Source organism: Bos javanicus, chromosome 17 (genome assembly GCF_032452875.1).
Source record: "Bos javanicus breed banteng chromosome 17, ARS-OSU_banteng_1.0, whole genome shotgun sequence".
Lineage (NCBI taxonomy): Eukaryota > Metazoa > Chordata > Mammalia > Artiodactyla > Bovidae > Bos > Bos javanicus.
Window position 1 is genome coordinate 64,962,777 of NC_083884.1, and position 18,107 is coordinate 64,980,883.

The 18,107-nt window shown below is 44.9% G+C and overlaps 1 protein-coding gene across 2 annotated transcripts in view; it reads left to right on the plus strand.

The window, feature by feature from the left end:
* The window catches only part of SART3 (spliceosome associated factor 3, U4/U6 recycling protein), a 42,029-nt gene that overhangs the window by 15,657 nt on the left and 8,265 nt on the right, over positions 1–18,107 (plus strand). The window contains exons 5-12 of one of the 2 annotated variants that reach the window (XM_061385146.1): positions 1,010–1,115; positions 2,338–2,462; positions 9,543–9,698; positions 10,385–10,523; positions 11,005–11,112; positions 11,806–11,883; positions 12,231–12,289; positions 13,204–13,313. In XM_061385146.1, coding sequence (XP_061241130.1) covers positions 1,010–1,115; positions 2,338–2,462; positions 9,543–9,698; positions 10,385–10,523; positions 11,005–11,112; positions 11,806–11,883; positions 12,231–12,289; positions 13,204–13,313 — 881 coding nt within the window. The remainder of the gene's footprint in view (positions 1–1,009; positions 1,116–2,337; positions 2,463–9,542; positions 9,699–10,384; positions 10,524–11,004; positions 11,113–11,805; positions 11,884–12,230; positions 12,290–13,203; positions 13,314–18,107) is intronic. The other variant, XM_061385147.1, reaches the window with a different exon arrangement.

Below are 18,107 nucleotides of genomic sequence, written 5' to 3' on the forward strand. Positions count from 1 at the left end.
GTTATGGTTCCAGGTGAATGTACAAGGATAACCAAGTCACCCCCCCAAATTATGTATTAATATTATATTAGTATAATATATAAATATAGATTATGTTAATATATACATGTTATCTACTAATGTAATATAAAAATATAATTTGTATTAAAATATAAATATGTTAATGTAAATATAAATTATATGTAATATATATAATTTTGAAGGGGTGACTTGGTTATCTTCGTACACTGTATATATAGAGCGTGTCCCATAGTGACTATGGGAGATTTAACCTCATCATAATTGCAGTTTTTAGACTAGACTATGATTTATAGAATTTGAGAGCCCACGCCCAGTGTCTCTCCCACTACGTGTGTGACCACACTGTTGTTGGTACGCGGTGGAGCCCTGTATTACTTGGATCATCATGATTACAAGAGCCCAGGCCTTTCTGGACTGAGTCCCTGTTGAAGAACGTGCAGTGATGCCTGGCCCCCACCCTCCCTGAGGTGCCGGGGCAGAGCCTCTGGCTGACACGTGTCAGTCGTGACCCCATGTGGACTCTGGTCCTGCACTCCCCTCAGTATTCCTGCAGTTTCTGCTTCTGTGCTTTGATTCATGCTGTTCATTCATCCGGGAGTCCGTTTCTGTCTCATTAGTTCCGGAGAGCCTGCAGACGTGTCCCAATGCCAGCTCCTCTAGGAGTCTTTCCTAACTTCCTCCCTGGATAGCTGCAGACAGCCCTAAAAACCAGCCTGAAGCAAGCCACGAGCCTTTGATACTTGAGATGCCTCTGTCCTATCTCATGATAGTCATTTGGGTCCATTTCTTAGATTCCTTCTTGCTCTCCCCATCACCATCAGTTGGTAGAGATAACATTGACATTTGAGCCTCTTACAACGTTTGGCATAATACTTCATGTATAAGGGGTCCTATGAATTTTTTTTAGTGTGAGCTAAAAATGTGCTGAAATAAGTTTTGAAGTAGGCAGAACCAAAGTTTGTCATTTACTACGGGTTTGCTTCTTTAGCCCATGGCTGGCTTCCTTTCCCCTTCTGACTGGGAACAAACCTTTGATTCACAGCTGGAGAAAGTCCACAGTCTCTTCCGGCGACAGCTGGCGATCCCACTCTACGGTAAGAGAAACTGCCCCGTCAGCAGTCGGCGCTTTGGGGCGTGTTATGATTAGGCCTTCCCCAGCATCTCGTGAGGCAGACGTGGCTGGCGTTTGTTTTCTTATTGGACAGCGTCACTGTTGACAAGGCCCTGGGTGAAAATGTATCTTGGATTGTTAACGCTCAGGAGAGTTGTGAGGGTCAGAGGCGGGACTCCCAGTTTCCCATGTTAAGACATGGTGCGGGGGTGGGCAGAGACAGGGTCTCTGAGAGGACTAGGGAAGCTGACCCCCTGTGTTTTCTGGGGGAATGCGAGTTCTGTCATAAGCATCTTCTCTTCAGAAGAAACCTCCATTACAGGGTGGATATTTGACGTGGGCTTACGTTACGTCTTCTGTGGAGGTGATTTGGTTCATGAGCACAGTTGATTGGAGTAGCTCTGTCTGAATTTTTGGGGGTTGGGAAAGATTCTTTTTCGTGTGAACATACTTTGGCAAGCCAAACCTCCTTTTTTGAACGCAAGAAGCACTGAGAGGACTTTCCCAAGCGTGGGAGGAGCTCGAGGCCACCGTCTTGCGTGTTCCCTGGATGCGGTTATGCACCGCACAGCTTCGGAACCTCTGAACCCAGGTGTTACTTCTCTTTTTACTTCCTGGTTTATTTGGGTTTGATTTGACAAATTATAAAGTGGCTCTCCAGTTGAATCCTTGGATGACAAGCAGAAAAGGCCAGAGCGGAGCTGGCTTGTACATTTCACCTCACATACCAGTGTGAGAGAGTGCAGCATGGTGAGTGAGCGTGAACTTGAGCCAGAAGACTGCCTGGGTTCAGAGCCTCTCTCTGCCATTGACTGTGGCCGGGTGATGTGACCCTCTGCTTGTGTTTCCTCAACCGCATTGTGGGAATCACGGTAGAACCTCCCTTGCAGAATTGTGAGGATTGAATGAGATAATGGATGTGAAGTATTAGAACATAGGAAGCAGTAGGTAAGTGTGGTTATAGCGTTGCTGTTAGTTTCATTTTCTGATGGTTGAATTAGCTGGTAGGGCTGCCCAGGATGGTTCTTCAGGATAGAGTCTGGGGCCAATTCAGGGCTCAGCAGAAGAGCTCAGGGTTCAGTCAGTAAGAGCCCATGGCCAGAGATGCGGGAGGGGCCCGGGGCACCTGTCTCAGAGTTTACTCTGTGTTTGAGTTGATAAAACCCAACTGTCAGACCCACAAGACTGACTCCATCTCTCAATAGATATGGAAGCAACGTTTGCAGAGTATGAGGAATGGTCTGAAGACCCCATTCCAGAGTCAGTAATTCAGAGCTACAACAAAGCGCTGCAGCAGCTGGAGAAATACAAACCCTACGAGGAAGCCCTGGTGAGTGTGGCCCCTTTTACATTAAATGTCTGTCTCCCAGCTTTCCCTAAGCCAACAGTTGTGAGTAAAACAGGATCTTTGTTTGTCATGAAATGTGTAGGGTGGATAAATGTGTACATTCAGTTTACATCCTGATAATAGGGTGAACGTCCATGTGCCCGCCACCCAGGTTAAGAAATAGCGCGTTGCCAGTCCCTTAGGAGTCTCCTCTGTGCCCTCTCCAGTTGCTCCCCCCCCCTCCCGAGAGGCAACCACTTTCCTGACTTGTGATCATCATCCCCTTGCTCTTCTTTATAGTTTTACACCCTATGAACGTATCCTTAATGTATAGTTTAATTTTGCTTGTTTTTGAGCTTTTTTGTACAATGGAATCAGGCTGTATATTTTCTTTCATTCAAGATGTGTTTGAGTTTTACTCACGTTGGTAAGTGTAGTTACAGTCCATTTGTTTTCACTGCTGTAAAGTTGTCTGTGTATAAACTGTCCTGTTCATAGGCAGTTGGGTTGTATCCAGTGTCTTGCTAGGAGGAGGAGAACTGTTCCGACGATTCTCAGACGCACCTCTCGGCACACGTGAGACGGGCTTCTGTAGGCACACATGCAGGGGTTGCTGAGGAACGTGTATCGCAGTGGAAGGAAGTGCGGGGCCCTGAGGCAGAGCTGAGCTGTTTCCAGGCTGTCAGTCGCTGCTTCTGCCGGCGGGGTCAGCGTTCTCATTGCGCGCCAGCTGGGATGTTGACATACATTTTAGCCAGTCTTCATGAATTTGAAAGTACAGTTTAAATTTGCATTTCCCTTTCATTACTAATGAAGTTGAGTGTCTTTTCAAACCTCAGATTTCCTTTTTGAAAAAAACCTTTGAAGTAGCTGTTAAAATCTTTGCCTCATTTTTCTTTTGGTTTGTCACATTTTTTCTGATATCTGGGTGTCCTGGGTCTTAATGCATACTTTTGGTTGCATGTATTGCAATTTCTTCCTCCTAAGTTGGTGGCTTGTTGTTGCCATCCCACCCCCCCGCCCCTTCCCCGCAGTGGCATGTTTTGATGACTAGTTTTGTTTTTTTTTTTTAAGTAATTTTACTTATTTTTGGCTGTGCTGGGTCTTTGTTGCTGCATGGGCTTTTCTCTGGTTGCGGTGCGTGGGCTTCTCATTGTGGTGGCTTCCCTCGTTGCGGGCACAGGCTCTAGGGCGCGTGGCTCAGTAGCCGTGGCTCCCAGCTCGAGGGCGCAGGCTCAGTAGCTGTCTCGCAGGCTTAGTTGCTCCTGGGCATGTACAATCTTTCCGGACCAGGGATCCAGCCCACACCTCCCGCACTGGCAGGCGGATTCTTTACCACAGAGCCACCAGGGAAGCCCAGTGAGCAGTTCTTAATTTTAATGTAATTGGATTTATCATTCTTTCCCTTAGAATTTGTGATTAAGAATTCTCTCCGTACTCTGGGGATACTAATCGACTTAGCTCTTGTTTTTCTTCTGAAAATTTATAGTTTTGTTGTTTGTTTTTCAGCTTTCATCTGGAATGGATCTTTGGGCATGGTCTGAGGTGGGGGCTAACTTTGTTTTTTATGTAGCAAAACAGTTGTTCATTGCTGACTTTGATGATTCTCCCCCGCCCTCACTCGCGTGTTGCCCCATGCCTGTCAGGGATTAGCTGTCCATTTCTGTGTGGGTCTATTTGTGGGCTCTTTGTTCCACCCCACTGGTTCATGTTACACTGTTGTGATGATGTGATGGTTTTACAGTTAAGTTTTGATCTTCGGTAGCATGAGTCCCATTCGTGCTGCTCCTCTTCTAGAGGGCCTTGGCTTTCTTGAGCTGTTAATGCTTCCGTTAAGGATGAGAATCGGTTTTTCAGGTTCTACTTAATGATAGTATAGTTACTGTTTTTTTTTTTTATTTGGCCACACTATGCGGCATGTAGGTTCTTAGTTCCCTGACCAGGGATGGAACTCGGACCCTTAGCAGTGAGAGTATAGAGTCCTAACCGTTGGACCACCAGGGGATTCCTTTGAATTTTTGATTGGAATTGCATTGAATCTGTAGATGAATTTGGGGAAGAATTTGCATCTTTTAAATATTGAATCTTCCAATCTATGAACATGTATGTTGTTGTTGTTTAGTCACTCAGTCGTGTCTGACTCTTTGTGACCCCATGGACTGCAGCACTCCAGGCTTCCCTGTCCTTCACTATCCCCTGGGGTTTGTGTAGACTTATGTCCATTGAGTTGATGGTGCCATCCAACCATCTCATCCTCTGTCGCCTGCTTCTCCTCCCGTCTTCAGTCTTTCCCATCATCAGGATTATTTCCAATGAGTTGGCTCTTCGAATCAGGTGGCCAAAGTATTGGAGCTTCAGCATCAGTCCTTCCATTGAATATTCAAGGTTGATTTCTATTAGGATAGACTGCTTTGATCTTCTTGCTGTCCAAGGGACTCTCAAGAGTGTTCTCCAGCATCACAGTTTGAAAGTGTCAATTCTTTGGTGCTCAGCCTTCTTTCTGGTCCAACTATCCCATCTGTATATGGCTATTGAAAAAACCATAGCTTTAACTATAAGGAGCTTTGTCAGCAAAGTGATATCTCTGCTTTTTAATATGCTGTCTAGGTTTGTCATAGCTTTTCTTTCAAGGAGCAAGTGTGTCTTAATTTCATGGCTGTAGTCACCATCTTCAGTGATTTTGGAGCCCCAAAAAATAAAGTATGTCACTGTTTCCATTGTTTCTCCATCTATTTGACATGAAGTGATGGGACTGGATGCCATGGTCTTAGTTTTTTGAAGCTTTAAGCCAGCTTTTTCACTCTCCTTTTCACCTTCATTAAGACTCTTTAGCCCTTCTTCACTTTCTGCCATTAGGGTGGTGTTTTCTGCAGATCTGCGGTTACTGATATTTCTCCCGGCAGTCTTGACTCCAGCTTGCTTTTTCTCCAGGCCAGCATTCTGCATGATGTACTCTGCATATACATTAAACAAACAAGGTGACAATATACAACCTTGACGTACTCCTTTCCCAATTTTGAACCAGTCTGTTGTTCTATGTCTGATTCTGACTGTTGCTTCTTGACCTGCATCCAGGTCTCTCAGGAGGCAGGTAAGGTAGTCTGGTATTCCCATCTCTTGATTTTCCACAGTTTGTTGTGGTTCACACAGTCAAAGGCTTTAGCATAGTCATCGAAACAGAAGTAGATGTTTCTCTGGAATTCCTTTGTTTTTTCTATGATCCAGCAGATGTTGGCAATTTGATCTCTGGCTCCTCTGCCTTTTCTAAATCCAGCTTGAACATCTGAAAGTTCTCAGTTCACGTTCTGTTGAAGCCTAGCTTGAAGGATTTTTAGCATTACCTTGCTAGCATGTGAAATGAATGCAGTGGTAGTTTGAACATTCTTTGGCATTGCTCTTCTTTGGGATTGAAATGAAAACTGACTTTTTCCAGTCCCGTGGCTACTGCTGAGTTTTTCAAATTTGTTGGGCATATTGAGTGCAGCACTTCAACAGCAGCATCTTTTAGGAGTTTAAGTAGCTCAGCTGGAATTCCATCACTTCCACTAGCTTTGTTTGCAGTAATACTTCCTAAGGCCTACTTGACTTCACACCCTAGGATATCTTGCTCTAGGTGAGTGATCATAGCATTGTGGTTATCTGGTCATTAAGACCTATTTGTACAGTTCTTGCCGCCTCTTCTTAGTATCTTCGGCTTCTGTCCGGTCCATAGTGTTTTTATTGTGCCCATCTTTGCATGAAATGTTCCTTTGGCATCTGATTTTCTTGAAGAGATCTCTAGTCTTTCCCTTTTGTTTTCTCTCTTTCTTTGCATTGTTCACTTAGGAAGGCTTTCTTCTGTCCTTGCTGTTCTTTGGAACGCTGCATTCAGATGGATTTATCTTTTCTCCTTTGCCTTTTCCTCTCTCCTTTTTTCTGCTATTTGTAAGACTTCTTCAGAGAACCATTTTCCCTTTGTTTTTCTTGGGGATGGTTTTGATCACTGCCTCCTATACAATTTTACGAACCTCTGTCCATAGTTCTTCAGGCATTCTGTCTTATCAGATCTGATCCTTGAACCTATTTGTCACTTCTTGTGTATAGAGGTTTGATTTAGTTTATACCTAAATGGCCTAGTGGTTTTTCCTACTTTTCTTCAATTTAAGTCTGAATTTGGCAATAAGGAGCTCATGGTCTGAGCCATAGTCAGCTCCAGGTCTTGTTTTTGCTGATTGTATGAAGCTTCTCCATTTTCAGCTGCAAATATAATCAACCTGATTTTGGTATTGACCATCTGGTGAATTCATGTGTAGAATCATCTCTTGTGTTGTTGGAAGAGTGTGTTTGCTATGACTGGTGCATTCTCTTGGCAAAACTGTGTTAACCTTTGCCCTGCTTCCTTTTGTACTTCAAGGCCAAACTTGCCTGTTACTCCAGGTGTCTCTTGACATCTTACTTTTGCATCCCAGGCCCCTGTGATGAAAAGGACATCTTTTTTTGGTGTTAGTTCATGAACATGGTATAGGCCTCTGCTCTTTAGGTCTTATCTTTCTGTGAGGTCTTATAAATTTATCCAGTGCCTTGAACACATTTTTAGATGTATTTCTGAGTGTTTTTGATACTGTTGTAATCAATATCTTTTAAAAGATTTTCTGTTCTAGCTGTTTGTTCCGGGTATATAAAATGAAATTTTTTAGTGATATTTTAATCAAACTTGTTCAGTCCTTATCAATACTGGTAATGTACAGATTTGGAGGAATTTTCTGTGTTGACAATAATACACACACAGTATTAATTATAAATGGCCTTTATTCCCTTTTCTTGGCCTTAGAATATTTTTTATTTCATTGACCACTCCTCAGACCTGTGCTTTTGTTTTCTCGTGTTTCTTATCTTTCAGTTGACCCCCAAGTCACGGTTGGGCTGCATTTTGCAGCACCTGTGGCCACATGTACTGCATACGTTGCCCACTGTCTTTGCTTCCTCCTATCACATCCTAGATCTTTCACTTGGAGTCACTTTTCCTTTGCTTCAGGTCCACCCTTTAGTGTCATGTGCTTGGATATTTGCTTGTAACACATTTTCTGTTTTTATTTAAGAGGTCTTTGTTCTCCTTGAGAGTTTCTCAGGATATAGAATTCTAGGCTGACAGTTCTGTTCTCTGAGCAGTTAAATTTGTCTTTCTGGCTTCTGTTGTGCTGCTGAGAAGTCAGCTGTCTTAACTCTTGCTTCTTGAAAGGAAATTCTTGTTTGTTCTCTGGCCAGCTTTAAGATGTCATTGTCTTTTGTTTGTTTTTGTTTTATTTCTCTATTTTTTGGCTGTGCATATAGGATTCTAGTTCCCTGACCAGAGATCAAACCCTCTTTCCCCGCGTTTGAAGAGCAGTGTCCTAACCACTGAACCACCAGTGAAGTCCCAAGATGTCTTTGGTTTGGTTTGATGTCCGGCAATTTGGTTACAGTAGGGCCAGGTGTGTGAGTTTCTTTGTATTTATCCTGCTTAAGGTTTGTTGGACTTCTTGGCTCTGCTTTTGGTATCTTTAATGGGCTGATGAGTGAGAACACAGCTTTTAGCTCTGGGCTAGGACTTTACTCCTCTGACTTGGTTTCCTCAAATGTCAGATGGGATTGAAATGATAACTGCCGCCTGGGATTGTTGTAAAGATCAAATTCTTAATATTATCTCTTAAACTGGCAAAAGCTTAGCCTTCCCTTAGCTTCTTCTTCTTCTAAGTCACTTCAGTCGTGTCCAACTCTATGTGACCCCATAGACGACAGCCCACCAGGCTCCCTCGTCCCTGGGATTCTCCAAGCAAGAACACTGGAGTGGGTTGCCATTTCCTTCTCCAGTGCATGAAAGTGAAAAGTGAAAGTGAAGTCGCTCAAGTCGTGTCCGACTCTTAGCGACCCCATGGACTGCAACTTACCAGGCTCCTCCGTCCATGGGATATTCCAGGCAAGAGTACTGGAGTGGGGTGCCGTCGCCTTCTCATTTAGATTTTGTTTGTGGTATTTCTTGTTTCTTTCCCAGTTGGTTGATTTGCAAGATTTTTTTTTTTTTCAATATTCAGTCTAGTGTTTTCTACCATTTTCAGTGGCACGGTGTGTCTGGGTAACTGATTTTCGTCATTCTTTAGTAGAAACTGAGCCTCTGCAGTATCATCTTTCTAAGGTCAGAGCATGTGTGTGCTCTTGCTGGCCCACATGAGCACTCTCTTTTTCACATGTGGATCATTGGCATTTAGTTGTCTTTCACTGGGGGCTTCTCTGGTGGCTAAGATGGTAAAGAATCTTCCTGCAGTGCAGGAGACCTGGGTTTGATCCCTGGGTCAGGAAGATTCCCAGGAGAAGAGAATGGCAACCCATTTTAAGATTCTTGCCTGGGGAATTCCATGGACAGAGGAGCCTGGTGGGCTACAGTCCATGAAGTTTGCAAAGAGTTGGACATAAGTGAGTGACTAACCCAGAGCCACTGTATTTCACAAAGAGCCTCATTCATGAAAGCCTTGGCCAGCTGAGTTTTGTTTTGACCATCAGCAGAGTGGCTGAGGAGAGAATAAATTGAATAAGAGGATTTTGTCTAAAAAGAATTTGACTGTACGTCTTTGGATCAGTACACATTGATCATATATTGTCTCTTCTGTCTCCTGCGTGTACCTGTACTCTGGCAGGAGCTGATACTTGGAACGACAAACGTGAAATGACCCAGGGTACCAAGTCACTCTGGTGTGGTTGCATTCACCCCACTCAGTAGGCCAAGAAAGTGGTATCTGTTTCGGAACATGGCTAGCAGTGGTCATTGGCCATGTATTTCTCTTTCATGCAATTACTGGTTGAAGGGTGGTTTCAATTCTCTGTGATCTAGGAGTAGACTTAGAAAAGGAATTATGGAGCCTCTGTAACTCTTGCCACGAGGTGGCACTTTGGACTCAAATTCTGTCCGTCAGACTTATAGATCCGATGTGCAGAGGTTCTGAGAGTGGGGATTGGTGATCCTTACCTTGCTGTGGCCATTCTCGCCATGGTTTACTATGGACATGTGTGTGCTCTCTGACAGTGTCACGTAGCCCATTGCAACTTCACTGCCATTCTCCTTTGCCCCAGCTGCAAGCTGAAGCACCCAGGCTGGCCGAGTATCAAGCGTACATCGATTTTGAGATGAAAATTGGCGACCCCGCCCGCATTCAGTTGATCTTTGAGCGCGCCCTGGTTGAGAACTGCCTTGTTCCAGACTTATGGATCCGTTACAGTCAGTACCTAGTAAGATAACCTACCTGTTCTAATCTCACTTTATTTTTACCAATTTAGGTTCTACTTGAAATCAGAAAGAGCGCCAGGAGTTGGCGGTGTGCTGCCCCTCTCTGCTTGATTCACTAAGGAAGTGTTCTCGTGTTTTTATTTTATACTGATGACTAACTGAAAAAAAGTTGGCATAGTCTTACTATCGAGGACTTTACAACAGATTAATTTTTCTTTTAACATGTTATTATGGAAAAATTAAATACATATAGACAGATTAGTAAAATGAAATGACAAATACCCATCACCCATCTTCAACACTTAACTAATGGCACTAGTCTAATTTGGTCTGTAATCTTAACTAGTTTTATCTGTTTCCTTACCTATTCCCCCCTTCCATGTTATTCTGAAGCAAATCTAGAGATCCCATTTTGATGGTAACTGTTTCAGTTCATGTGTATTAAGAGGTTTGACTCAGGATCTCAACTAAGTCCATACGTTAGGACTGGTTGATGTCTCTTAAAGCTCTTTGATCTGTAGGTTTTTCTGTACCTCTGTTCTCCCCTCGAACCCCTGGCGGTTTCTTTGTTGAAGACACCAGTCATGTTAAGGAAATTTCTTTTGTTGGTTGGTTTTGCTGAGAGTGTCTGTGAATGGTGACGTCCGAATGAAACTTTCTCTGCTGACCCTGGCATTCTTTATCATAGGACCGGCAGCTGAAAGTAAAGGACTTGGTTTTGTCTGCGCACAGTCGTGCTGTTCGAAACTGCCCGTGGACAGTTGCCCTGTGGAGTCGGTACCTCCTGGCCCTGGAGAGACATGGAGTTGAACACCGAGTGATTTCGGGTGCGGATTGTTTTTGTGGGAAGATGTCTAAGCTTTTTGTCCCAAGTCAAGAACGTTGGGCTGTGACAGAGTCATTAACTCAGCCTTCCCCGGGGGTTTATTTTGGAATATTTGGTGTTAGTGACAAAAAGGGCTCTAAGTGAGAGATAAACTAGTTGTATTTTTGACTTCTTAAAACCTTTTAATGTTTTACTAGTCATGATTTTCCTGGGAGTCGTCGGCTTTTCTCCAGCCCAGTTGACCTGGAGCACTTTCCCGCAGGGCCCCCTGTGGGACTTGCCCTTTCTGCAGAACACAGTTTGTGCACCGCTGTGGTAGCCTTTCTTCTGAATATTTCTCTAGCTCATTTTACTTCGTTGCATCCCGTTATTACTGTTAGCCATATAAGTATTTTATAAGAGGCTTTTATAATGATCTCGATAATTTTATATTAGCTTCTTTTTGAATTGACAACAAATCCTGGCCTTTTCTTCAACTCTAGTGACCTTTGAGAAAGCTCTCAGCGCTGGCTTCATTCAGGCCACCGACTATGTGGAGATCTGGCAGGCATACCTTGATTACCTGAGGAGAAGGGTCGACTTCAAACAAGGTATTAAAGTTCCCGTGTTTCCTGTCGGAACTGAGCTGTTTCTTCGCTTGTCTTTTGGTGGGATGAGGCAGTGGCCCAGGTACCTCACGACAGGGCAAGCGGTGCAGACCAGCCTCTGGTGGACGTTGTAGCCGCTTCAGTCTGTAGGGAGTCACGCCGCAGATGCTAAAGGGAGAGAGGAATGGTCCTTACCTTTTATGCTGGCCCCTGCCAACCTCTTCAGCCTCTTTTCTCCCTTCTGTGTGCCCTGAATAGTTCTTTACGTGGGACAGCTGTGTTCCCTTTAAGTCATTGACCCTCCACCTCATGGGATCCCTTGCCTTCCTCCCTCCCGGAAAAAAAAATAATAAAGAGCAACCAGAGCCCCGCCGTGCTCCCACCCGCCGCCCCACTGGTGCTTGTTACGCATGCAGGTGGATTTTGGTTCTTCTGCCGGCTCGGGGAAGACCCTTCCGCTCTGGCCCCACGTGGCTCCCTGGCCCCTTTGTCTTTGCACCGTCTGTGACGTGCTCTGTCTTGGGTCTGCCTGCCTCCCCCACCCCACCCACCGTGTGTGATTAGGGCAGGAACGGGCGGTGTTGTATTTGGCGTCTCCGGCGTGAGCCCAGGGGGTGTCAGTGTGGGATTGGAGAGCACTTAGAAGACGTGGTATGTGATGTCTGAGAGTCGAACCTGCCCTGTGCTTTCTCACAGACTCGAGTAAAGAGCTGGAGGAGCTGCGATCCGCGTTTGCCCGCGCCCTGGAGTACCTGAAGCAGGAGGTGGAGGAGCGTAAGTGCATTCTCCTGCCCTGCCTGCCTGTGCTTCCTCTTCTGGTCGTGGGGCCTTTTCATACCAAGGCGGTTTGCCTCTCCGCTATTCTCTTTGCTTTTAATGTTTATTCATTTGCCTGTGTTGGATCTTAGTTGTAACACGTTGTGTTGCATGACGTGTTGAGTCCACAACAGACTCTAGTTGTGGACCTCGGGCTTAGATGCCCTGAAGCATGTGGGATCTTAGTTCCGCAACCAGGGATCGAACCCATGTCCACTGCGTTGCAAGGTGGATTCATAACCACTGGACCAGCAGGGAGAAGTCCCTTGGTTACTTTCTAATTTTGTCTACTACTCTTCTTGAAGGTTTCAGTGAAAGTGGAGATCCGAGCTGCCTCATCATGCAGAACTGGGCTCGGATCGAGGTAAATGTTTTCACAGACCTGTCAGTTTCACCCACCTTTGCGGGACCTTTGTCCCATAGCGTGGCTGAAGCTGAGTCGGGGTCCCAGATGACCACCTAGGCTCTGCAGGGCTCTGCGTTGTTTACCTCGCTTGACACGTGTTTGTTGGTATCTGGGGGCATCCGGGCTCCCAGCCAGGTTGCGCAGCAGCTGTCTGCGTTCCAGGTGCTCACTCGTGTGTTACTTCTCTCCTGCTCCGGAGCCCAGTGATGAGCGTGTTCTAGGCGTGAGCAGTTTGCCAGGCCTTTCACTGTGGGCTGGGGATGAAATAGACCCTGTCCCTGTGCTAGAAAGACTTGAAACTTAATGTGGAAGACAGATGATAGTTAGCGGATATGATGAGTTGAATATTATTGCTGGATCGTGGACCCCACGGTGAGTCAGATGTGGACTCTGCCCCTGTGTCCTGTTCTCTGAGGGGAGTCAGGTGTCGGGTTGTTGGTGGATGGGATGGTTGTGCTGAAACCACATTAAGGATGCAGCAGCCGAGGCGCAGAGGTTAAGGGCAGCGTCGGCTCCTGGTGGTCTTTTTGTCCCTGCCTTGGCCTTCGGATGAAACACTTAGAGTTAAGGCTTGATAAAAATAAAATCAGATGCCTGGCCAGCACTTCCCTCCGTGCCTGTGTGCTCGCTCGTGTGGTTCTCGGGGTGAACATGGGCAGACAGCCTGAGGCTTGACGCTGCAGAAGGGCCGGGTCCCTGGGCCAGGCTGTTACCCTGGGGGGCGGGCGGGGCGCCTGGCGGTGTCTGAGCGGCTGAGTAGCACGGATTTGGGGTGGGAGGTTTTCAGCACAGTGTCTGAAGTGTGTTTTGTAACGGGTGTTGACGTCGTCAGGCCCGAGTCCTTTCCTAACTTGGTCTGTTCATGCGTTCAGGCTCGACTCTGCAACAACATGCAGAAAGCGCGAGAGCTCTGGGACAGCATCATGACCAGAGGGAACGCCAAGTTCGCCAACATGTGGCTCGAGTATTACAACCTGGAGAGGTAACAGCCCGGGGTGAGGGGAGGCGCTTGTCAGGTGTGACCGGCCTCGGCGCTGGTGCTCGAACCCCGCCCATACAGCTCAGACTGCTGCTCACAGGGCGCTGTTCCCTTTATGGTCCTGTCTCTAGTGCCTCGGCTTATTGGGCAGGGCTCTAGAGAACCACACATGATATTCTGTGCCTGGGCTCTTCTTATGGCCATGTGTTACTGGCCACTTATTTTGGTTTGTTTTGATTTGGGAACATGAATATTTTATTTGACTTCTTGGGGAGCTGTATTTTTTTTTCATGTTTGCTTTCTCTATAATAGTTAAAAATACTGAAAAGCAAAGAGAAAAAACCCCCACATTTTCTGCAGTGTCAGACCCACATAAAACCACTGTTTGCTAATGGTTTGGGTATGTTTTTGAGACTTTCCTGTGCTTAAATTTTTAAGAAATGGTGATGTAATTCCAGTATACATATTCTAAATCTCTAAAATTATTTTAAATGATATTTATAACATGAGGGAAGATATAAAGAATATGATCAGCTTTTTAATTCAGTATATCTTGGATGGTGGTGGTGTTCCGTTGCCAAGTGTTTAGTCGTCTCACTCTTTGAGACCCCATGGACTGTAGCATGCCAGGCTTCCCTGTCCATGACCACCTCCCGCAGTTTGTCCACGTTCATGTCCATTGAATCCGTGATGCCATCTAACCATCTCATTCTCTGTTGCCCCCTTCTCCTTCTGCTTTCAGTCTTTTCCAGCATCAGGGGCTTTTCCAATGAGTCAGCTGTTTGCATCAGGTAAAAGTATTAGAGCTTCAGCTTCAGTCCTTCCAAAAAGAATTCAGTGTTGACATCCTTTAAGATTGACTGGTTTGATCTCTTTGCTTTCCATGGGTCTCTCAAGAGTCTTCTCCAGCACCACAGTTCAAAAGCATCAATTTTTTGGTGCTCTGTCTTCTTTATTGTCCAGCTCTTACATCCGTACATGACTACGAAAAGACCATTGTCTTGACTGTTTTAATTTTTCGGCGAAGTGATGAGTTCGCTCTGTAACACGCTGTCTAGGTTTGTCACACCTTTCCTGCCAAGAAGCTGCTGCTTCTCATTTCATGGCTGTAGTCACCATCTGCAGTGATCTTCTTCTAGAGCCCAAGAAGAGGGAATCTGTCACTGCTTCCTTTTCCCCCCTGTTTGCCATGAAGTGTTGGGACCAGATGCCATGACCTTAGTTTTTTTTTAATAACTGAGTTTCAAGCCGGCCTTTTCACTCTCTTTCTTCAGCCTTATCAAAAGGATCTTTAGTTCTTCCTCTTCGCTTTCTGCCATTAGAATGGTATCATCTGCATCTGAGGTTGTTGATATTTCTCCCAGCAGTCTTGATTCCAGCTTGTAACTCGGTCTGGGCTGGCACTTATCATGATGTGCTCTGTGTATAAGTTAGATAAACAGGGTGACAGTAAACTATCCTGTACTCCTTTCTCAATCCTGAACCAGTTCCTGATTCTGAACCAGAACCCTTGTTCCATAGAGGGTTTTAAATTCTAACTGATTCTTCTTGGCTTGTATACAGGTTTCTCAGGAGACAGGTAAGATGGTTTGGTATTTCCATCTCTTTAAGAGTTTTCCATAGTTTGTTATGATCCACAAGTCAAAGGCTTTAGCATAATCAGTGAAACAAGAGGTAGATGTTTTTCTGGAATTCCCTTGCTTTCTCTGATCTAGTCAGTGTTGACAATTTGATCTCTGGTTCTTCTGCCTTTTCTAAACCCAGCTTGAACATCTGAAAGTTCTCAGTTCACATAATGCTGAGGCCTAGCTTGGAGGATTTTGAGTGTAACCTTATTAGCATGGGAAGTGAGTACAATTGTCCGGTTTGAACATTCTTTAGTACTGCTCTGTTGGGAATTGGGATGAGGGTTGGCCTTTTCCAGTCCTGAGGCCAGCTGGGTCTTCCAAATTTGCTGACATATTGAGTGTAGCTAATAGAATCATCTCTTAGGATTCTAAATAGCTCTTCTGGAATTCCATCACCTCCTCTAGCTTTATTGACGGCAGTACTTCCCAAGGCCCACTTTGCTTCACACTCCACAACGTCTGGCTCTAAGTGAGAGCCTGTACCATTGTGGTTATCTGGGTCATTAAGATCTTTTTGTACAGTTCTTCTGTGTATTCTTTCCATCTCTTCTTCATCGCTTCTACTTCTGTTAGGTCTTCACCATTTCTGTCCTTTATTGTGTCCATCTTTGGATGAAATGGTCTTTTGATATTTCCAGTTTTCTTGAGGAGATCTCTAGTCTTACCCTTTCTGTTTTTCTCTTTTTCTTTGCATTGTTCTCTCAGGAAGGCCTTCTTGTGTCTCCTTGCTATTCCCTGAAGCTCTGCATTTAGTTGGGTGTATATTTCCCTTTCTCCCTTGCTTTTCACTTCTCTTCTTTCCTTGGCTACTTGTAAAGCCTCCTCAGACAACCACTTTGCCTTCTTGCATTTCTTTTTCTTCGGGATGGTTTTATTGTTGCCTCTGTACAATATTGTGGACCTCGTCCATGGTTCTTCAGGCAGTGTGTTTACTATATCGGATTCCTTGAATCTGTCATCACCTCCACTGTGTATTCATTTGTGTTTTATTGTTTAGTTGCTTAGTTGTGTCCAACTCTTTGTGACCCCCCCCGTGGACTGCAGCCCTCTAGGCTCCTCTGTCCGTGGGCATTTTCCAGGCAAGAATACTGGAGTGGGTTACCATGCCCCCCTTCAGGGGACCTTTCCAAACCAGGGATCGAACCCAGGTATCCGGCATTACAGGTGGATTCTTTACCAGCTGAGCTACCAGGGAAGCTCAAGGGATTCATAGGGGATTTGATTTAAGTCATACCTCACTGGCCAGTGGTTTCCCCCGCTTTCTTTAGTTTAAGTTTGAGTTTTTCTCTGAGGAGCTGATGATCTGAGTCACAATCAGCTCTAGGACTTGTCTTTGCTGACTATATACAGCTTTTACATCTTTGGCTACAAAGAGTGTAATCAGTCTCATTTTGGTATTGACCATTTGGTGATGTCCGTGTGTAAAGTCATGTCTTGTGTTGCTGAAAAAGGGTGTTTGCTATGACCAATGCGTTTTCTTGGTGGATTTCTGTTAATCTTTGCCCTGCTTCATTTTGTACTCCAAGGCCAAACTTGCCTATTACTCCAGGTATCTCTTGACTTCCTACTTTTTGCATTCCAGTCCCATATGATGAATAGGTCATCTTTTTTTGGTGTTAGTTCTAGGACATCTTCTAGGTCTTCATAGAACTGATCATCTTCAGCTTCCTTGGCACTGGTGGTTCAGACATAGACTTGGATTACTGTGATGTTGAATGGTTTGCCTTAGAAACAAACTGAGGTCTGTCGCTTTTAAGGTTGCATCCAAGTATGGCATTTCAGATGCTTTTTGATTGTGAGAGCTACTCCATTTCTTCTATGTATTCTTGCCCACAGTAGTAGATATAATGGTCATCTGAGTTAAATTCACTCCTTTCCATCCATTTTAGTTCACTGATTCCTAAGATGTCGATGTTTACTCTTGCCATCTCCTGCTTGACCACGTCCAATTTGCCTTGATGCACGGACCTAACATTCCAGGTTCCCATGCAATGTTGTTCTTTACAGCATCAGATTTTACTTTGATCACCAGACACGTCCACAGCTGAGTGCCGTCTCCGCTTTGGCCCGGCCGCTTCATTCTTTCCGGAGCTGTTAGTAGCTGTCCTTCACTCTTCCCCAGCAGCATGTTGGACCCCTTCCGACCTGGGGGGCTCATCTTTCCGTGTCATGTCTCTTTTCCTTTTACACAGTTCATGGGGTTCTCGTGGCAGGTATCCTGGGGTGGTTTGCCGCTCCCTCCTCCAGTGTATCACGCTTTGTCAGAACTCTCCACTGTGATCCCCCTGTCTTGGGTGGGCCTACATGTCATGGCTTGTAGCTTCACTGAGTTACACAAGCCCTTTGCCACGAGAAGGCAGGTGATCCTTGAAGGGGTATCTTGGGTATTGCATGTCACTAAACTTATTTTTTTTCTGTTTTGAATATTTTGCTCCTCCCCAATTTAAAAAAATAATATGTGCTCAAGTTAAAATAGAACATTTACAGAATGTGAGATAGAAAGTTACTTAAAATCCTCCCCCAGAGGTGACCACAATTAAAGCTTGTTGAGTATTGTACTAGATCAGTGGTTCTCAAATGTTTTGGTCTCAGGTCCACCTCAAGAGCTTTTGTTTATGTGAGGTATATTTATTAACATTTACCATATTAGAAAATGAAACTGAAAAATTAAAAAAAAACAACAAAAACCTATTCATTTAAAATTCACTGTGAAGACATTTAACAAAAATAACGTATTTTTATAAGAAAGGACTGCTTTCCAGACTCCAAAGTAACATAGTGAGAAAGTGGCCTGGTTTTATACTTTTTACAAACTCTCTAATCTGGCTCAGTAGCAGACAGCTGGATTCCCCTGTCTGGTTCTGCACCCTCTCTGTGGCGACGTTTTCATTGGAGACTATGAGGCTGTTCTGTTAACACCCACTGGTGTGTCTTGCACCGAGCAGACCTCTTTACCCACGCAGGATTCCGTGACATGCCTTGTGTGTGGCACATGCTGAGCCATCAAGTACTGCAGCTCTTCTAAATACTGATGCATCTCATTATCCCATTTGTTTGTATCTGCACTGATCTTCACAGAAAGGGCTTTAAAGTAGGAGGCTGTCAGACTCACAGTGGCAGATGCAGGTTTTCCAAGTTCTGATTTTCACTTGAAAGCCCCAGTTTTATC